This window comes from Chionomys nivalis, chromosome 1, assembly GCF_950005125.1.
Source record: "Chionomys nivalis chromosome 1, mChiNiv1.1, whole genome shotgun sequence".
Taxonomy (NCBI): Eukaryota; Metazoa; Chordata; class Mammalia; order Rodentia; family Cricetidae; genus Chionomys; species Chionomys nivalis.
Genome location: NC_080086.1, coordinates 10341190 through 10363444, shown reverse-complemented (window position 1 = coordinate 10363444; position 22255 = coordinate 10341190). Strand labels below are relative to the sequence as shown.

Below are 22255 nucleotides of genomic sequence, written 5' to 3'. Positions count from 1 at the left end.
CCTGTCCCACTAGTTCTTATAACTGAAATTAACCCATTCATATTAAGCTACATTTTGCCTTGTGGCTTTTTACCTCTCTTCCATCTTGCACCTCCTGTGTAGAAGAAGCTGCGGGCAGGCCTGCTTTTTGTCCCACCCGGCTCCCGCATGGTTAGCTTTTCCCCCCAAAATAACAACACACTAATTGTATTCATTTAAACACTGCCTGGCCCATTAGTTCCAGCCTCTTCTTGGCTAACTCTCATATCTTGCTTTAACCCATATCTAATAATCTGTGTAGCACCACAAGGGGGTGGCTTACCAGGAAGATTCTAGTGTACATCCATCTTGGGCTGGAACTTCATCGCGTCTGCCCTGGAGTGGAGAGGCATGGCGTCTGCCTGACTTCCTCCCAGCATTCTGTTCTGTCTACTCCACCCACCTAAGGGCTGGCCTATCAAATGGGCCAAGGCAGTTTCTTTATTAACCAATGACCTTCCTCCATCACTCCTGTTTCTTTTCCAAGTCCTCTAGCATCTTTCCTGTGTCCAGATTCATCTCTCCTTCTGTCTCTTTCTCTCCCTCTCCCTCTCTCTGCCCAGAAGTTCCACCTAACCTCTTTCTGTCTTAGCTATTGGCCATATAGCTCTTTATTAAACCAGTAAGGTGGCACTTTTGCAAAGATACATCCTCACAGTATACGAAAAGGTTATGCCATAACTGATCTTTATCTATTTATTGTGTGTAAGTGTGTATTTGTGTGGCTGTGCATGCCACAGCACACACATGGAGGGATCACCTGTAGGAATTGGTTCTTTCCCTCCAGCTAGGCTCCAGGGGTTGAACTCAGGTTGTCAGGCGTGGCAGCAAGTACCCTTGCCCACTGCACCGTCTCTGGCTAGTTTCTCTTTCATCCCTGCTGTTTGCAGCAAGACTGAGATGTGTGACTATGATGTCTTGGAACCTTACCTCCTGGGCTAGACTCAGAGTTTGTCAGTCCTCTTCCCTCTGCTCCCACGTATGAGGACTACAGGCATAAGACACCCAGTTTCACCTTGTTTTAGTCAGGGGTGGGAGGAATAACACAGGTCTGTCCCTGAAAATGACCTTCAGCTCCTGATCTCTTTCATCTATTTCAAACTGTGCCGGCATCCACTCTTTTAAAGAGAGAGAGAGAGAGAGAGAATTTTCGGACAGAGTCTCACTAATTGTCCATGTGTCCTTGAGCTGACCTTGCAGTCAGGCAGTCCTGTATTAGCCTGCAAAGGGGCTGGGTCACAAGCAGGCACCATCCAGGCTGCCTCAGCTGAGTTTTACACACATAGATATACGTGTTTGATGGGCTTTAATAGTTCTTCCATAGAGATAGCTGTTTTATATGATTTGATTGTTACAATGGTAAGCTATAGTAGTTTATTAAAATGAAAATAGCCCTGAGCTCAAGAGAGGATAGCTGCTGCCAGTAGTGGCTCACACCTTAATCCCGGCACTCAGGAGGCAGAGGCAAGAGGATCTCTGTGAGTTCGACACCATCCTGGTCTACAGAGAGAGTTCCAGGACAGCCAGGGTTACACTGTAAAGACAGGAGAGGGGGGCAAAGCGGGGAGAGGGGAGCATGGGGAGAGAGCCAACATAGTTAATGGATGCTCTTGTGCCCCCGTGGCTTCATTTTCCCAGCTGTAAGCTAATGTTACAACATGGCTGTTTGCCTCAGAGAGCTTTGGACAGGCCCTGCCCTAGTTTACCTGGTAGTGTGATAAACACCAGGACCAAAAGCAACTTAGGGAGAAAAGGATTTGCTTGGCTTGCAAACCATCATTGATGGGAGCCAAGGCAGGAACTGAAGGTAGGAGCTTGAAGAAGAAACCATGGGAAGGGGGCTGAAGAGATGGCTCAGAGGTTCTGAGTTCAGTTCCCAGCAACCACGTGTGGTGGCTCACAACCTTCTTCAATCCGATATATATACTGTCTACCAGAGGAGGGTATATATGTGTGTGTGTGTGTGTGTGTACATACATACATACATACATACATACATACATACATACATACCACTGAGGGCCCCTATTCCTAGGGATGGTACTACCCACAGAACATGGTCCTCGGGCCAGTATGATGGAGACAGTCTCTCAATCAAGACTCCTTCAGATACCTCCAGGCTGTGTCAGGCTGATAACCGACGTGAACTTGGAAGTGTGTGCTGTGGGATGCTTACCTAGACTGTACACAGCCCTGAATCTGTTCCCCTCAGCAGAGTAGTCAGCATCCGTTTGTCTCAGTGGTTCACTGCCCGTGTCCCCCCTCTAGCTGAGGTCCACCAAGCATGCTGTGCCTGCTGCATCAGCAGGAAGGGCTTCCTTGCCCTGGTCCACCTCTCTTTCCCTCTAATAAGAGCAGACTTTGCTCGTGGCCAGTAGACTCAGAAAGTTGAACATGGCACATTTTACAAATTGTAAAATGGGTGACTTTAAAAGAAAGGAAAGGAGAAAAGTATATATTCCCTTCTTTTTTTTTTTGAACCTCTGGTTTGTAAAACATACACAGGTGCGTCTAAAGATGCTTTAGGAAGCAAACAGAAGGAAAGCCAGGTGTGGTGGTTCAAGCCTGTAGCCCCAGCATTTAGAGACTTACTCGCGAGGAATGCCTTGGGTTCAAGTGAGTTCAAGGAAGCCTGGACTGCCTAGTGAGACAAACAAAACAAAAAAGAGGAGTGCTGAGCTGGGTGGTGGTAAGACATGCTTTAATCCTAGCACTCGGAGGCACAGGCAGGTCGAGGACAGCAAGGACTACGCAGAGAAACCCTGTCTCTAAAAGAAAACAAAGCAGGGGCTAGAGAGATGGCTTAGCTGTTAAGAGGACTGACTGATTGCTCTTCCAGAGGTCCTGAGTTCGGTTCCTGGCACCCACGTGGTGGCTGACAACCATCTATAATAGAATCCGAGGCCCTCTTCTGGCCTGAAGACTACTCATACATAAAATATAAATAAATAAATCTTTAAAACAAAACAATAGGAGTACAGTAGAGATTGCTCAGAGGTAAAGAGTGCTTGCTAGGTTCAGTACCCAGCACCCACATCAGACAGTTCACAACCACCTGTAACCCCAGCTCCAAGGGATCTGAACACTCTTCTGGTTCCACAAGTACCCACATACACATAAGTAAATAAAAATAGAATAAATCTAGCAACAAAATGCTTTAAGGCTAGGCAGTAGTAGCAAAAGCTCTAATGGCAGCATCCAGGAGGTGTTGGAGGAGGATTATACTTTCCCCATCAGGCTGGGCTACATAGCAAGACCCATCTATAATCCTACCAACTCATAAAGTCAGCCAAGGCGAAAGACTCACTACAGATTCATGGCCAGCCTGAGTTACACAGGGAGCTATGGGCCAGCCTGGAATGCGACCATGGTTCAGAACAATAAAATAAAATGTAAGCACATTGCTGTCTGTCTTTTGAGCAGACTCTGAGGAGGGAGGATACTGTTCAGGAGCTAGACACCATCCACAGAGAAAATGATGGAAAGCCAGACCACGAAACTCCGGCAGCAGAAACTGTTGTACTAGAAGAAGCTGAACCACGGAAGGTGAAACTCGGCAGAAAGGTAAAGTGGCGGATGTGGCAGGGTGGTGGGGTGCTTGGAAGACTAGGTCAGGGGAGCTACGGTGTGCTTAGTCAGAGAGCTCTAAGTCTAAAGGGCTGATAACTCTCTTTAATTTGGTGGGTGTGTTCATCATAGAGATACTCCCCAATAGCTGCGTCAGCTGTGTGTGCCAGCTCTTTGTATAAACGACTTTATGCATTTCAGTAGTAAATACTGTGACTGTTGTTCATATTCTTTAATCTAGGCTTATTCACAAACATTTATGACAGCATATAATTTGGGGCATAATTTTTAATCGGTGTGATCATTTCAGCTTTACTAACGTTAAATGTGGCAGAAATGCTCTGAAAAGTGCTGTTTTGTCTTTTGTAGCTTCAAAGAACTGAAAGTATTTTTTATGACATGCTTTACACGCCTGAGCCAAATGGAATGAATTCTGAGGGGGTGATGGACAAAGAAAGGCATGAAGGTCAGGCACTTGAAGATGTTCCCTGCAGGTAAGAGCAAGAAGACAGAGACTGGCTGTTCAGGAAGCTGGGAGGCTCTTTTCTATGATGTATTTATTTGTTTTCATGTGTGTGAGTCTTCTGCCTGCATGTGTATATGTACACCATGTGTGTATAATGTCCACCGAGGTCAGCACTGGATTTAACAGATGACGAGCCACCATATGGACAGAACCCATGCTCTCTGCAAGAGCCCCTAATGCTCTAAACTGCTAAGCCACCTCTCCAGCTCAGCTGTAAGATTCTTTAAAAATGGTGCTAGGTGTGGCGATGCTCCAGAGGCAGAAGTAGGTGGATCTCTGAGTTCAAGGCCAGCCTGGTCTGCAAAGCAAGTTCTAGGACAGCCAGAGCTACACAAAGAAACCATAACAACAAAACACAAACAAACAAACAAAATGAAACCAAGGCTAGTTACTGGATTAGAAGTGGACTTTATGGCCTTGCGGTGGTGGCGCACGCCTTTAATCCCAGCACTTGGGAGGCAGAGGCAGGCAGATCTCTGTGAGTTCGAGACCAGCCTGGTCTAGAGCTAGTTCCAGGACAGGCTCCAAAACCACAGAGAAACTCTGTCTCGAAAAACCAAAAAAAAAAAAAAAGAAGAAGAAGAAGTGAACTTTATGGGTCCAGAGAAATGAGTTGTTTGCCGTGCAAATGTGAAGACATCAGGTCCCTGATACACACACAAAAGCTAGTACAGCAGTGCACAGCTGTACACTATGGGAGGCTGTGCAGAGAGAGTGGATCCCAAAAGCCTTTACTCCAACCAATCTAACCATCTAACCATTCTGAGAGCCCCAGGCAATGAAGAGACCCTGACTTAGATAATATAAGGGGAGGAGCAGTAGAGGAAGAGACCCAATAACTCTGACCTCCACACACCTGCATATGTCCACAAGTGTGTGCACATTCATACACATACATACATACATAAAGATGCTGTCTGGCAGTGCACCGAGTAGACCTTTTGGAATTTCAATCAGATAATCCTAATACGGCATTGTAAGAGTATCAGGAAAGTTTTGAAGTATCGACTCAGTATCTAATGGTGTTAAAGTATTAAAAACACATGCTAGGGGCTGGAGAAATGGCTCCGCAGTTAAGAGCACAGGCTGCTCTTTCGGAGAACTTGGGTTGGATTCCCAGACCGTACATGGTGGTTCATGACTGTTTGTAGCTCCACTTCCAGAGAATCTAATGCCTTCTTCTGGCCTCTGAGGGTACTGTGCATGCATATGGTATGCAGACATGTACAAAGATAAAACATGCACATACATAAAATGAAAATTAAAAATACTGGTTTAGGGAGTCAGGGATTCATGTGAGCTTCAGCTGAAACACAAGTGGTAAAGGGGAGAATTGCTGGTGCTGAATAGGCTGGGCAGTGGTGGCGCACGCCTTTAATCCCAGCACTCAGGAGGCAGAGGCAGGCGGATCTCTGCGAGTTCAAGACCAGCCTGGTCTACCAGAGCTAGTTCAGGACAGGCTCCGAAGCTACAGAGAAACCATGTCTCGAAAAACCAAAAAAAAAAAAAAAAAAGGCATTATTTACAAGAGAAACATTAAGTCATTAAATATGAGTGGGTGGGTGTGTTTGTCAGGAGAGGGTCTCAGGTAGCCCAGGCTGGCCTAGCACTCCCTCCATAATCAGGATGATGACCTTTACATCCCGCCCTTGTGTGGTGTGGTGGCACACAGCTGTAGTCTCCGCATTTGGGAAGCTGAGTCAGAGGATCAGGTTCAAGAACAGTCTAGGCCATGTAGCCAGACCGCATATCAGAAGAACAAGAAAAACTGCATGGTATCCTGCAGGCTTTAACATGCCAGTCTGTTGTCACTAGCCCTCAAGAAGAGGCGGGGATGACAAACCACCGGGCAGAAGGCCACCCAGAAGAAGTAGAGAGCCATCATGAAGAGGAGGAAACTCTTGCTTCTCTGGAGACACCTCCTGAGATTCCTAGAGAGAATGAAACCACAGGTACGTGCACGCTCCACACTCCCCTTGGTGGGTGCTCCTACGCAGTGAGTATACCAGGGTCTTCCTGCGGCGCCTTAGCTACATGGATGTGAGCCTCAGGTTTGTCATTGCGAGAGGAGGAAGCAGCTGTCCCTGCTCTGCCACCCCCACCCAGGCTTGGGCTCAGAGAATTAATTTTTATTTTATTTTTAATCATGACACTGTGAACTATTTCTAAAAAGATCCTAGAAGAGCCAGGCATGGGACTTTCCTGCAGTTCCTATACTCCAGAGGCTGAGGCAGTTCAAGGCCAGCTTGCACTATCTCGGAAATCATCAGTACTTAAGACCATGCACTGCTCTTATGCAGTTTGGTGCCACATCCGATGCCTTGAGCACCTGAGGTCATGTGCATCCACTTCTACACAGACTTACACGTGTGTGTGTGTGTGTTTGTTTGTTCGTTGTTTTTGAGACTGGGTTTCTCTGTGTAGCACTCATTTGTAAACAAGATTGGCCTCGAACTCACAGAGATCCGCCTGCCTCTGCCTCCTTAGTGCTGGGATTAAAAGAGTGTGCCACCACACCCAGCTACATAATTTAAAACAAAGTCCTTTTTAAGCAAGGCCTCCCTACATGGAAACCTTTCCTGCTCACAGGACTGGGTTCTGATGTCCTTGCTCCAGCCTGGCTGATACCAGTGGACCAGCACCCCGCTGTCCAAGGGGTCCACATTAGAGTGGACGCTTGGGTACTTGTCTGCCAGTCTTCCTTGTGTGGTTTGTGGGAACCTCGGCCTTCACAGGTTCTTCGCTCCTGGGCTCCAGCCACAGCTTTCTCGTGGTTTTTAACCCTTTTTTTCTTCTTTCTTTTTGGAGGATGGGGTTAGGTGTGCTTTTAACCTGTTAACTGTTTAAGCAGTTGCTGCTTAAACTTTAAGTAGGGGGATAAGGGGGTCAAGACAGACTTTTCCTGTGTTGCCCTGACTGTCCTGGAACTCACTCACCAGGATGGCCTTGAACTCATAGAGATCCACCTGTCTCTCCTTGCCGAGACTAAAGTGTATACCACTACACCTGGCCTCTTACATGTTTGCTTCTTATACCCTGTGAGCAAGACACATTTCCAGAGGAGTTACAGAACAACCAAGTACACAGAGAAACCCTGTCTCAAAAAAACAAAGGAAAAAGTCTCACCACCTCCCTCCCAGCCCTGTGGGAGCACAGCCTCACCCCTCCCAGCCCTGTGGGAGCACAGCCTCATCCCTCTCAGCCCTGTGGCACTGTAGAGATCCCGGCGTCAGGAGCCACTCTTCATGGTGTCTTAGAGATGTCGTCTTCTGGCCTCTGGACTGGAGAGATGATTCTGAGTAAGGGCACTTGCCACCAAGCCTGACAGCCTGAGTTTGATTTCTAAGCTGTCTTCTGATCCCACAGCATGCACAGATGAATGCACACACAAACACACACACTAAATATTAATTACCTATGTTCAAAGCAACATATGTATGTGTGTATATGTATGTATGTTTGTGTGTATATACTTATCTTCTGTTTTCTTGGTGTATTTTAGTGAAAAGTCTGTCCCCGTCTCCTGAGTCCTCCACGTCACCAGATCCGCCCTCTCCGCCAAAGCTCACAGAAGGATCGCATTTCATGTGTGTGTAGTCTCAGAAGTATGTCTTCTCCTTTTCTTTGGTTCCTTGTGTTAGGGATGTTTTACTTGGATTGTATTCATTTGTTGGAATAGCAGTCCAGGCGAATTAACTCTGGGCTGTGCTCGGCCAGAGCAGCGCAGCAGACCATTTATCTGAAGCCCAGGCGGTAGCTTAGATGTCTCACGTTGGCCTGGAGAGATTAGCTTCCTGACTGATTTTTTTTTTCAGACTCTTGGCCAGTGCCAGTCCCTCTCACTCTGGCCTGATGCCCTGCCCGTGCTCAGGGCTGAGGATGTATTTGCAGTCCTCTCATGCTCACACGACAGTGTTGGGCACTGAGTTTGGCACCTCTGTCTGGCTTCCTGGGAATTAGCCATTCTCACACAGCCCCTTAGACTGCAGTTGTAGAATTGAGGCTAACTCTCGAGTCACTGCTTCCTTTGCCTTTTGTTATTATTACTATTATGTGGTGTGTGTGTGTGTGTGTGAGAGAGACAGGCATGAGTGTACCTGCAGCGAGTGTGTGGAGACCAGGGGACAACTTGGCAGAATTGGCTCTGGGATTTGAACTTGGGTTGTTGAGTGCGGTGGCAACATTGCTGGGCTGTCTCATCGACCCCCAGAACCTGCTTTGGAACAATGTAGACATTGTTTTACCCATAATTTTGTGCTCATAAGTAAAGAATTTTCTTTTCCTGAAAAACTAAAGTAGAGCCCAGCAGTAGCAGTGCATGCCATTAATCCCAGCACTTGGGAGCCAGAAACAGGTGGGTCCCTGTGAGTTCTAGGCCAGCCTTGTCTACAGAGTCCCAGGATAGGCTCCAAAGCTACAGAGAGAAGCCCTGCCTCAAAGACAAACAACAACAACAACAAAAAACTAATGTAGAATGAGAATGTATGCCTTTCCTCTGTTTTCTCAGCATCTGCCACCTCTTATGGTGCTGGGAGCTTATTTTAGGTTACCATAAAATCCCAGCAGGCGTGCGCAGTAATGCAAACACTCAGGAAGTCTTCACCTGGCCATTGTCACAGCAGGGCCTGCTGTCTGGGACCTGTCTTCACCAGTCACTTTTCTAGTAGCCGTTCTCTGTGCCCAGAAGTGTTTTGTGTGCTCAGCTTTATCTGAGACTGTCTGTCAGCCTGCACTGGGTTGAGATGCTTGCTACAGTTAGGAGTCACCTGTTTGTTACAACAGGCGCCCCCATATCCTGCCTGTTTACAGGTGACACTGGTGGCAGAAGAACCCTAGACAAGGGGAAGTAAACGCACCCTGTACTTTAGTGGCATTGAGAGCCAGTTACAGGGCCAGGTGTGAGCGCATACCTGTGATCCCAGCACCTGAGAAGCAAACACCGGTGGATCTCTGAATTCCAGGGGCCAAGGCTGCATAGTGAGACCCTGTCTCCAAACAAAAAAACTGTCTACTGAATATGGAGTTCCGTTGGTAGAGTGCATACCTAACATACATGAAGTGTCTAGATTCAGTTCCCAGCACCACAAAGAACCAGGCATGTTGGTTGTCTCGGTGTTCCATTGCTGTGAAGAGACACCATGACCACGGCAACTCATAAAGGAAAACATTTAGTTGAGGTGGCTTACAGTTTCAGAGGTTTAGTCCATTGTCATCATGGCAGGGAACATGGCAGCATGATGCTTGAGAAGGAGCTGATACATATTGAACCACTAGCTTGAGCAGAGGAGACCTCAAATACCCCCATAGTAACACACTTCCTCCAACAAGGCCACACCTCCTAAAAGTGCCACACCCTTTGAGGGCCATTTTCTTTAAAGCCATCACAAAGGTGCATACCAATAATCCCAACACTTGGGAGACCAAAAAACAAACAAACAAACAAATTCAAGGTCATCCTTGATTAACCAGTGAGTTCCAGGCCAGCCTGAGCTTCCTGTGGCTCTATGTCAAAACAGAATGCCATCCACATGAATTTTTGGCTCAGTAAACAGGCTATAACCTTTGGCACAATAACCCTTCCTCTAACAAAGGAAGGTCAGAGCTCAAGGTTCGCCAGTGTGATAACTTGTTACTGAGTTGTGTCTTTTGACTCTCATTCCAAGCCGTCAGTGTGGCCACCACACAGCTGACCTGTGATTCAGACACTGCCATGCTTACATCTTACCATTGCATCTGTTTTGTTTTTCTGCTCTTGTGGTTTTGCTGGGATGTGAGAGTCCTCAACGAACGCTGCTCCTGCTGTGGGGGGTGGCTCAGTCAGTTAGTTCATATGATAGTGAAGTCAGGCAAAGCTATGCCTACCTTATTGACCTACTCAGAAACACATTCGAGACATTTTTTTCTGAATTGCTGTTTAATTGCATCGGGCTTCTCTGTGTTCTCAGTTGGACGTAAGGAAATGAAGAAAGTGCCCTCTGTGTGCTCTGCTAGGGTTTTCCAGGCCATGTTTGTCGGTCACTTCTGTTCTGCCTTAGTTACTTTGGGACACTGTCATTTCTTGGCTTTGCCAATGTCAAAAGTCATTTCCTCTCTCTTGGTTTTCAGCTGCACTAACTCTTGAGAGCACACAGAGCTGAAGCTGTGGACCCTCAGCGATGGAAGAAGATGTTGTACAGTATACCTTAAATCTATGAAATTCATAGTTCTGATGCTTCTGACCTCAGAGCATCGTTTTATCACCTTTGGAAAATGTTTATTCCAAAATAGCTTTAATGGCCCATACATGCACTCCGTAGTCTCAAGGTCACCATCCTCCACCAGTGCTGCTGTAAGTTCAGAGCATACCAGTCCAGGTGCTTTCTCCCTCGTGCTCCATCCAGAGCTTGCTTAGTTGCGGTTCCCAGATTCGGATGCTTAAGTCTAGGTGAATTTACGTTGCTTTGGCTTTTTTGCAAAGCTATACTTTCGTGTGAAGCTTGTTTTCTTTCCTTCTTTTTCTTCCCATTTTGGCTACTGCAGTACTTTGTTTGACACTTGATTTGTAAAAATTTTATATAAATATATTTAAAATGTGCCATTTTATTACTGCTAAGTGAAGTATGTCCTGTTTTCTGCTATAATTCTTCCTCAGTCAGATTGCACCGTCAGCGGTTACTGCCACACTCTGTCAGCTTCAACACAAATGCTACTGCTTAGCTTTTCTTTAAAAAGCAAAACAATTACAAGTGTAGGTATTTTGAAGTACTGGACTTTTACGTCATTGGAATAGATGTGTACAGCAATAAGCAGGCTTTTAGATCCAGTACTTGGTCTGTGTACAGATGTAATTATGTTCATTGTGTAGATGTTATACAATGAGCACATGTAATAAAGGCTGCTTACTATAGTTTAATGCAAATGTTCATATCTCATTTCTTTTTTATCATGTTAAATAAATGTTGATGTTCTTAAATCACTTGTGTTAGAATTTTTTTCCCTCCCTCCCTCCCACTCACCCCCGCTCTCCAGGGTTTCACTATGTAGGACAGCCTGCCTCTGCTTCCCAAGTGTTGGAATTAGAGGTGTACACCGCCACATCTAGCTACAATCATTTTTCTTTTCATCGAAAATGGAGAATCTGAGATCTGGAATGCAGCCCAGAGGTAGAGCACTTTTCCAGCATGTTTGAGGGAAGGGGGGAGTGGATCAGAGACCCAAGTGACTTCTAAAAGAAAAAGTGATGTGCTAATCCTGTCTCCCTGGGCAGCGCCATTAGGAGGTCTTATGTGTCCAGCCCCGTGACAGAGTAGAGGAACTTGAGGCCAGAGAACAAAATGATGCCGACCACAGTCATACCCACTTCATGACACAGGGGAGCCCACCATATCATTGCCCTGACTTCCCGTAACTCCGTCAGCTCATCGCCAATGGGCAGACTTAGTTTTGTGAAGTCTCCTACCCCATTTCCATGTCCCCAAGCTGCAGTCCCAGTATGCTTAGTGAACATGGGGGAGGGCTGACAGGGCTGCCTCTTGGCCGTTGGGAACAGACAGTGTTTCTCACGAGTAGGGGCCCTCGGAGATGGTCTCTTTAGAATACATTCTTCACAGATGTTCACGCTCTTCAGACTCAATTACATTTCCTCCCTCTCCGACCTTTTGTTTGTGCTATATATTGTTCCTAGAGTTCAAGGAAATGCTAAGCCTTCTGGATTCCCGCACAGAGCAGCTCCAACCAGTTGGCACCGGCGAGTGAACCCCCCCCACCCCATGATACACTAAAGAGGATTTAGACTTTATTCTAAATGCAGGTGAATGAAAACGCATGCACTGCAAAAGGAAACAAACAAACAAAAATGTGCTTCGCTGGTCAGTGAGCACAGGTTAGCCCAGTGCTGCAAGCTCCGTATCACTGTCAATCAAGTCCCAGACCATGCCCCCTCAGTCATATCATGATGGAAGGTGGCTTTGCCATGATGAGAGGTGGTTTTATTTTTCTCTGAGGATTCTTTGAGATTCTTTAGGGGTTGTGGGGTGAAGGACTTTTTTTTATTATTTTAAGATTTGCTTATGATCTTTAAGTCCATTTGTGTGTATTTGTACACACGAGTTTAGGATCCCACCAAAGCTAAAGACATCAGAACCTCCAGATGGAGTTTGGCTCTTGCCCTGCCTGACATGGGTACACCACGCGTGCGTGTACGTGAGCGGACTCAAGGCCAGAAGGGCTTCTGTTCGCCTAAACTGCTTTCAAGTGACTATGAACTGCCAAGTGTGGGTATTGGGAACCAAACCTTGGGCCCACTAGAAGTGCAACGAGTGTTCTTAACCTGAGCCATGCCTCTAGCTCCTCCCACAAGTCTTCCTAAGGTGAAGTAGTTGGTGACATTTCTGTAAATCATCTTGAGTTATAGGAACTTCTGAAGCTTATCTAGCAGAATCTGTCGCTTCTGATTCTCTGCCTTCACCGCCCACGTGCTGGGATTGTGAGTGGTCCTGGGGATCAAACCCAGGGCTTCCTGGGTGCTAGGTGAGCACTCTGCCAGCCGAGCTGCCTGCTGGCCCTAAATGCAGAAGCTTCTTTGTCATGCTAAAGTGCTTTGACTGGAGGTTTCCCAAAACTCCTTGAATTCATCATGTGCTGGTTAAATGTAAATCTGTAGTATGTGGTTTGGATTATTAAAGTTGGCTTTAATTCTTTTTTTATTTGTCGATTTTGAAGTTCTTAAAAAGTCGATCAGAAACATGAAAGGGCCAAGAGTAATACGGCTGGCAGAAATAAACCATGCCGTGGGATTTGAGCCTGGGGCCGCTCTCTTAAGCATAGGATAGAACCAATGTCCCCATGTGCCCCTCAGGAATCCCTGGTCTCTGGGTACAGTCCCTGGCTCTGCTCTTCCCTAAGACATTCCATCTGACAGGTTTTTGACATGCCCTCAAGGAGCACCTGCAGCAGGTGTTAGGTTGTGTAAGCAGCTGCAGAGACACAGATGGCAGAAAGAGGCTTGGTTTGACCACAGGTGGGGCCATGCTTTTCACAGTGAGGGGTGGGGGACTTTCGTCACTCGTGCAGGGGACCACAAGGCCTACAGAGAAGGATAAGGTGCAGCTCTTAGAGGGGCAGAAATGACTTACACAGTCCACAAGGGAAACTGGGAGGTGAGATTTTTCTGTGGGAAACTCATTCCTACCTCGGAAACTATAAAAAGTGCAGGGCAAGGGTGTTCCAGCTGCTTTCTCCTGAGAAGGGTCTTTGTTGGAATGGGTAGCTGTAGTCCCTAAAGAGGGGGATCCTCCAGTCATATAGCAGAGGGAAACTGTTGATTAGCTGTGATGGATCGTTGTCCTCTATTGCTGAGGAGACTTGGAAAATAATTGTCTCTGTGAGCAGATGACTCAGTGACAGAGTAACACTGGACGATTTTCTGGGAAGGATGAGGAATAGAGAGGAAAAGAGGTAGGAGAAACACAGTGGCCACCGAGAGGAAGTAGGCATAGAGTTGACTCACGGTGGCAGTGACTGGTCCCATTGCCAGGAATAACTTTAAATGAGCTAGCACAAGTGGTAGACTGCCACAGAGCATCAAAAGAAGGGAAAAAAGAAAATAGAAGACTATCGTAAAGAATTGTGTCTGGCCTGGGGTGAAAGGGTAAAAGGTCTTTTTGCAGATTGTCTTAGTTAGGGCTCTATTGCTCTCAAGAGACACCATGACCACCCACTGCATCTCTTATAAAGGAAAACATTTAATTGGGTCTGGCGTATAGTTCAGAGGTTTAGTTCATGATGGCAGGAAACATGGTGGCACGCAGGCAGACATGGTGCTTGAAAAGGAGCAGAGAATCCTGCATCTAGATTGGCAGGCAGCAGGAATAGAGGATGACACTTGGGTCTGGGTTGATCTGAAATCTCAAAACCCCACCCCACCCCTGTTATACACTTCTTCCAACAACAAGCTCACACCTCCAATAATGCATTCAAACTGCCACAGATGTATCAGGAAAAAACAGAGGTATGAGAGGGTTACCTGGTACCAGCTGCTTCATGGCCCACTGACCACTGCTGCCACTTGGGGACCTGCAGCATTTTACCATAACAGAAAGCATCTAAGTGGTATTTCTTGCTTTCATGTATGATGGGCTTGGTATATTTTTTTTAAGTATTTACAGTATCAGCTACTATTTAATGAACAAAACAGCATCTCAAATAAAACAATTTTTGGTTAGAAACAATGTGATAGGTAAAAGCCTAAAACTTGGGACCCTATCAGTATCTGAAAACATGGCAATACAGATTTTTGTTATAGTTACTAGGTCATCATCTGAGATGGTGGCAACCCAGGCGCTCCGTAGTCCTATTCCGAGGTGAACCCATCAGGTGTGCACTCCTTTTTACAAACAAACAAACAAAAACTACTTTCACAAGCAAGATCCAAGTTACAGGCAAGCATTCTGTAGCAAAATAAGATTACCTGTGTAGATTTCCTTACAGTCAGCCCTTCTAACATAATTTTACAGACTTTTTTAAAATCACATCCAATGAATTTACAAATCCTAAACTACAGAAAGTGCATACAATGGCCTTACAAATCCTGAGATAAAAGAAAATGTATCCTTTAGCAAAAGTTTTAGAGATATAAGAGGGGGCGTTGTTTAGGGAGTTAAACAAAACCAAGAAAAGGAATGTAAGATAAACAGCCACAATCCCTCCTGGGAATGGTTTCCTTGTAGCTGTTTCTAAGCACATAGTATCTTTTTTTTTAGGCCGGTCAGTTTTTCTCTTCTTTTTCCTGTCACAGAGTCCAGTGACCCACTGTGGGAGGCATGGAGGTCTTTATGCTCACAGATAAGCACTATGGGAACCTGGAATGTTAAAATACACAATTGTTCCTTCAAAGGAAGGGGTACATAACCTGTTATCCACCCAGAAGACTAGTAGGATACTGTTTAATAGCCTGGTAACCTTTGTGCTTTCTGTGTGGTCTCAGCCACACCAGATCCTCCCCAAGACCCTTATCATGAGCTTGCCAGTTTAAACCCATCTCTATGGAGGGGTCACATGTACTCTTTGTAGAGTCTTAGTGAAATCACGTCTGATCTCTATTTAACTTACTCTGTGATTTATTGTGCACATAGGATTCAGTTAATTATTACCAGGAAAGTTTTCCCTAAATTGTGCTTTAGGCCTACAACAAACTACTCAGGGTCAGACTCCTGAAGTTTGAACCAACACTGGCTCCTTATTTGTGTTGAACCTCCCTGCCTTCCTGCTTTCCTCTGCTGGCCATAGTGGTTGCAGAGACCCCTCACAGCCCACCTCACCTGGCAGAGAGACTTTAAAGGAAACTTTTAAACAAACATACTTGGGTCTGGAGCAAGCAGGCTATTTCCAGCTCCAGAGCCAGCCTTTTTAATAGAGTAGAACGGCATGAAACAATTTTTTAATATTATTCACACAAAAGATTTGAATCTCTGTAAGACTGAACCCAAAGATCTCCACATTCATAATTGGTTTGTGTGCATGTCTGCAAATGAGGACAACTATCTGAAATGCTTTTACCTCTTAGCTGTTAAAGATACAAGCATGAGTTTTTCAGGTTTGCAAAGTCAGGAACACAGTGGGCCAAAAAGCATAAGGCAAAAGAGACAAAGGGCAAAAAAGTTCTATGCTCTCAGGAATAGAGACAAGTCTGGAGATCTTCCAGCTCTAGGTTGGGTTGCAAGCCAGAACCATGAGAAGTGATCTGTGAGTTATGTGGGAGAGAAGCTCAGACCAATATACCATTCCATCTTGTGGAGTTACCTAACTCCATTTAGATATTAGAAACAGAAAGTTCTCCCAGCACTTGGGAGGCAGAGGCAGGCGGATCTCTGTGAGTTCGAGACCAGCCTGGTCTACAAGAGCTAGTTCCAGGACAGGCTCCAAAACCACAGAGAAACCCTGTCTCGAAAAACCAAAAAAAAAAAAAAAAAAGAAAGAAACAGAAAGTTCTGAATTTGGACCAGCAGCGACCATTTGTCTAATGTGTATATTGAAGCCAGATTCGTACTGAGATCTGAACAAGTGAATTCAAAACGAGATCTCCGAAATAAATGGAGCTTTTTAGATTAGCCTGAAGTCAGGCTGAAGAATGGAGAATTTGGAATCTGTGGCAATGGCTGGGGATCAGGGTAAAAACAGGGGTCACTATCCAACCACTTAGAACGTCCTCTTAAGTAGGGAAGTGGTAGTGTACACCTTTAATCCCAGTACTTGGGCAGCAGAGACAGACCCATTTTTGTGAGTTTGAGGCCAGCCTGGTCTACAAGAGCTAGTTCCAGGACAGCTAGGGCTGTTACACAATGAAACCCTGTCTCAGAAAAGAGAGAGAGAGAGAGAGAAAGAGAGAGAGAGAGAAAGAGAGAGAGAGAGAGAGAGAGAGAGAGAGAGAGAGAGAGAGAGAGAAGAAGAAGAAGAAGAAGAAGAAGAAGAAGAAGAAGAAGAAGAAGAAGAAGAAGAAGAAGAAGAAGAAGAAGAAGAAGAAAGAAGAAGGCACACGCACACGCCTTTAATCCCAGCACTCGGGAAGCAGAGGCTGATGGATCTTTGTGAGTTCAAGGCCAGCCTGGTCTACAAAAGCTAGTTCCAGGACAGGTTCCAAAGCTACAGAGAAACCCTTTCTCAAAAAAAAAAAAAAAAAAAAAAAAAAATCCTCTTAAATATCGCAATGACCAATCATGCCTGGAAAGTAAGAGGGTGTCCCCAGCCTTGGCAATAACAGGGTCAAGAAACCACCAGGCCAGTGGAAGCTTCTCTGGTCTTTCTGCTGATTGGGTGGTAGGCCAGTGGAGAATCCCAGAATTAGGATTCTCAACCCAATTTCCTTGTAGCTGTAATGGTCTGTATTGTCCCTTTAAGAGACAAGCCACGCCCCCACTCCCCCACCCCTCCACCCCACCCCCACCAGCTTCCAGCCTGAGAACCTGAGCCCTTCCCTTTTCCTCTCTCTCAAAGAGGCAGCTTCTGTCTCTCCCTTCTCCCCACTTCTCCCCTTCCTCCTTCCTCCTCTCTGTCTCTCTGTTCCTCTCTCTCTCTCTCTCTGATTCTTTCTCTCTGATTCTCTCTCTCTCTGCTCTTCTCCCTTCTCCCCTTCCCTTCCATAACTCATGAAATAAATATCCAACCTCACTCTGCATGGCGTGCCTATCCATCTGTCTCTGGCCTGCCCTGTGGCTCCCTGCCTGGGATTCATGGCCTGCTGTAGTCACTCAGGTTACTGTGCCATCCCTGCCTGATACTGGCTGCTCTTAGGCCCCACTGCCTGCTGCCACTTTGGGAGACCTGTAGCATTTTACTACAACAGTAGCCATACAGTCTCCCGTGCTTTCTTCCACTGATCAAATCACAGCAAGGGGGCACTTTTTCCACGTGTGTGAATGGTCAAAATGCCTACAGAAAATTGGATGCAGCTCAATGTAGGGGGCATAAATCTCTTCCATAGTCCACAAAGGAATCTGGGAAGTGTAGTCTTTCAGCAGGAAACTATTGAAAGTATCTGCAGGTCTTGTTTTGTTTTTTAGACAGAATCTTACTATGTAGCCCTGACCTGAGACTCAACATATAAACCAAGCTGGCACCGGGCAGTTGTAGGGCACACCTTTAACACCAGCACTTAGGAGGCAGAGGCAGGAGGATCTCTGCGAGTCTGAAGCCATCCTGGTCTAAAAAGTGAGTTCTGGGACAGCAAGGGCTGTTACACAGAGAAATCTTGTGTGTGTGTGGGGGGGGTGTGGATGGATAACAAAACAAAACAAAAGCTCCAGCCTAGCCTCATCTCACAGAAAGCCTTCTGCCTCTGCCTTCCAAGTGCTTGGAAGCATCACCACTCCCTGCCTTTTATAAAAAATTTTCTTTTTTTTTTTTTATGGTTTTGTGCTTGGGAGATAACAGGGTGCAGTCATGGGTTGGTTTGTTTTCTCCTTCCACCCCACATTTCTAGGAATGGTGGCAGGTGCCTTTGCAGACCAAGCTATCTTGATGGCATTTGGGGTTGAAGGGGGGTGGTGCATGAATGGAGAGGTCAAAGGGCAATCTGTAAGTTCCCAGGGATGGAATTGTAGTCACCAGTCTTGGTGACAGAGTGCTTTTACCCCATGGGGTCATTTAACAGGCCCTTGTGTTTCTTTTTTAATGTTAATCCTTCCTTCCCATTTTAGCATCTGTGCTGCCAAGGCAGGCTGCTTAATAAAAGGGAGATTAGATGCCTGAGGAAAGAATGCTAGCTGCTACCAAACCTTGGCAGCTGTAAGTTGTTCCTTAACGTATTTCAGGTAGATGGAGGGTAATGGTCTGGCTGCTTCTTCTGCAGAGAGGCTGGCCAGTGCCACTTTCTCTAACAAACTCTGTCCCCCTTGGGGGCTGACTCAGCCTGAGATGCTCCACCCATGCTGGCTCTTTTTGCTGCCTGCTGAATCTTGCCCACAAAGACGACAAATTACCCATGAGTGAAGCCTGGCCTCGCTGACAGGCCAAACAGAAAACCTATCAGCAGGAGAAATTGCTCTGGGGTGGTGTGTGGTAGCACCTGCCCATAATCCCCAAAATCAGAAGTAGAAATAGGAAGGCCACGAGCTGGCCTAGACTGCAGGAACCTGAGCCTGTCTAACGTGCATACACGTATCCCCATAAACACACATACATGCACGCGCACACACACCAGGGAGAGGAGACTACCGGGAATTAGCCAGCAGGGCTTCGGGGTTACACGTTGGCTCTGAAACTCCAAACCCCTCTCAGTTCCTGAACTCATCTAACAAGGACTCAGACTTATTTATTAACCTGGAGATGGGCTCAGAACCATGGAGAAGACAGTTTCTGCCCTGCCCCCAAGTCCTAGTATTTCATTCAAAACATTTATTTATGTGTATATATCCCACATGCGTGCAGAACATATATACACACACATGTATTTATGCATATTCCATGTGTTTATACACATATATCACACATATATGCATATGTGTATGCGTATATATGCACATATATTTATGTACATATTCCATACACACACACACACATACATACTGGGGCCAGAAGAGGGCATCAGATCCACTGGAAGCTGGTGCTATAGGGGGTCATGACATGCTTAACAGGGGTGCTAGGATCCAAACTCCAGCCCCCTGAAAGAGCAACAAGTGCTTTTAAAATCTCTGGGCCACCTACCCAGCTCCTCATTTAAGCATTTAGCTTTGAATGATGGCTCACTCCTGTAATCCTAGAACCCAAAAAGTCATAGCAAAAGGTGTTAGTTACATCATGACCTGTCGCCAGGTGCCTTTCTCCGTCAGTCATGCGACATGTGCACCCCTTAAAAGTGCCTGCCAGGTCCTGCTCTTGCATCTTGCTCCTCTTGCCTGATCTCTGTCTGTCTGTCTGTCTGTCTGTCTGTCTGTCTGTCTTTCCACTGATGGAGCAGTAGACACTGCCTTTATCTTCAAGGTCTTACCCCACCGCTACTGATGAGCCTAACAGACTTTCTTTAACCGAAACTGCTGGTTTTCCCCTCAGAGGTCCAGTCTGAACAATGGGTTCCCCTGAACTTGTCAGGGCTTCTGATCCCCGACTACCTGTGATGCCTCATGTCTCTTTCCCAGCCAGCCTCATCCATAATGCAGTAGTGTCTGCTTTGACCAAGGACTGATTGACTCCCTCTCTTTCAACGCAATCATGAGGATGAAGCAATTAAGCCTAATGACACAGAGGAAAGAAAACTACTCTGTTTGTCTCTCGGTGTTTGTCTCTCGGCCGTACCTCAAGAAGATCATGTGGCCTTTGCAGTATCTCCAGGAATTTTGTTACAATAGTTTCATAGACCTTTTGTGTCCTAATTGAATCAACCTGTCCTAACAGCTCACAGTTTCTGAAGCCAAAGTGTTCTTAAGTCTTTAAATGGGAGGTTTCATAGAAGGACATTAAAGGGTCTGCCAGTGAACGTGGACAAGGCTGTGATGGAACTTAACCATGGGTTCCTCTTACGAGAAGGCAGAGCAGGGCCAGCAAGATGGCTCAGAGATAAAGGAACGTGGGAGCTTGCTGCCAAGCCTGACTACCTGCGTTTGATCCTTGGGATCCACATGGTAGGAGAGGAATGACTCCCACAGAGTGTCCTCTGGCCTCCTGTAGGCAAGCTGCACACACACACACACACACACACACACACACACACACACACAATGTAATTTAGAAAAATCAAATAGGGGCCAGAGAGATGACTCAGCAGTGAAGAGCACTTGCTGCTTTTGCAGAGGAGCCAAGTGAAGTTCCCAGCACCCACATGGCAGCTCAGGGCAGCTTGTAACGCCAGCTCCAGGGGATCTGACACTCTTCTGGCTTCCTCATACCTTGTATGCGCATGGTAACTAACAGGTACATACACATAGACCAGGAGAGTAGCAAACACCTTTGATCCCAGCACCCAGGAGGCAAAGACATATGGATCTCTGAGTGTGGGGCCAGCCTGATCTTTAAGATGAGTTCCAGGACAGCTGGGGTCACACAGAAAAACCTTGTCTTGAAAAAATTATATAGATAAAAATCAAATATGCAAAGCATTGTAAGACTTTAAGACAATTCTGAAGCCATTTTGACAATTCTGAATCCTCTCAGCCTCCGTGCCATAGTGCTTCCCCTCCTCCCCTGGGAACCAAGGACCTAACAGCTACACTCGCACGTACTCAGTTCCTGAACAATTACCCATATACGTATGTTTTGGTTCGGTCCCCTGGGAAACGGGGTCAAAATGACCTCTTACCTCATCTGATCTGGCAACAGCTCTCCAGTCAATTATTGGTAATAGCCCTTTCGAATAAGACAATCAGAATAGTCAAAGAACAACCCCCCTTGCTTCTGTGGCCCCTTTAAAAGTAGACTGTACCAGCTATTCGGGGTCCCTCAGCTTCCCGAATGCTGGGGGACCCTGTCATGACAGAATTAATAAAATCTTCATGCTTTTGCATCGGCTGTGGTGTATGAGATGGTCTCTGGGGGCGACTCCTCATCGGTGTTTGGACGCTAGAATCCAACAGCATCAATGGCCTCCTGGGCATTTTCTACTTTTTTTTTTTAAGTACTAAGGATTAAACCTAGAACCTTGCACATGTTATACAGGCCCTAGACCACAACCATTGAACTATAGGTCCATCCTTTTTCTCAGTTTTTATTTTATTTATTTATTTATTTATTTTGGTTTTTCGAGACAGGGTTTCTCTGTGGTTTTGGAGCCTGTCCTGGAACTAGCTCTTGTAGACCAGGCTGGTCTCGAACTCACAGAGATCCGCCTGCCTCTACCTCCCGAGTGCTGGTATTAAAGGCGTGCGCCACCACCGCCCGGCCTTTTATTTTATTTTTTTTCGAGACAGGGGTTTTTTGTGTAACAGCCCTGGCTGTCCTGGAACTCACTTGGTAGACCAGGCAGGCCTCAAACTTAGATCCACCCTCCTCTGCCTCCCGAGTGCTGGGATTAAAAACGAAGCATGTGCCACCACCGCCCAGCTCGGTCTTTGATTTCTGAGACAGGGTCTAGCTAAATTGCCCCAGATGGGCTTGATCTGAGATCTTATGCCTCAGCCCCCAGGGTGACTCACCTGTGACTCCACTTGTCTAGTGCCTGAAGCTAACCTTGACATTCTGATTCCCTGCCTCCACCGCCTAGGAGCTGGATTACAGGCCACAAGCAAATTATCAGGGACTAAGGATTGAATAATTCAGGTCCTCACACAGTGAAGCAAGCACTCTGCCCATTGAGTAATACCCGCTCTTCAGGGCATTGTGTTATTTACTTTAATCATCCTGGATTAATGAAATTACTGAAAATTGACCTTAATTTTTTGTTTGAGACAGAGTCTTTCTACATAGCCCTGGTTGTCCGATGTAGACCAGGTTGGCCTGGAACTCACAGAGATCCTCCAGCCTCTGCCTCTTGGTTGCTGGGTTCAAAGGCATACAACTACCACAGCCAGCTGACCTGAGTTTTCTTAACTAACTTCATGATTTAGAATTCCTTAACCCAGAACTCATCAGAGGGTGATGATCACAGGCATGTACCACCACACCCAGCCGAAGTGCGAGAATTATGTGTTTACACCATGGATAGGCCCTCATGCCTGACAGGCAAACGCTGTACAGCACAGC

General features: G+C 46.3%; 1 protein-coding gene across 29 annotated transcripts in view; it reads left to right on the top strand.

The window, feature by feature from the left end:
- Plekha5 (pleckstrin homology domain containing A5) overlaps positions 1-11056 on the top strand; it is a 164287-nt gene extending 153231 nt beyond the window's left edge. For 18 of the 29 annotated variants that reach the window (XM_057784307.1, XM_057784247.1, XM_057784204.1 and 15 more), the window contains 5 exons: positions 3442-3582; positions 3955-4079; positions 5927-6063; positions 7614-7716; positions 10217-11055. In XM_057784307.1, coding sequence (XP_057640290.1) covers positions 3442-3582; positions 3955-4079; positions 5927-6063; positions 7614-7708 — 498 coding nt within the window. In that variant the 3' untranslated portion in view covers positions 7709-7716; positions 10217-11055. Of the gene's footprint in view, positions 1-3441; positions 3583-3954; positions 4080-5926; positions 6064-7613; positions 7717-10216 lie in introns of all 29 variants that reach the window. The other 11 variants (XM_057784212.1, XM_057784159.1, XM_057784255.1 and 8 more) reach the window with 3 other exon arrangements.
- Positions 11057-22255: the final 11199 nt, after the last annotated feature.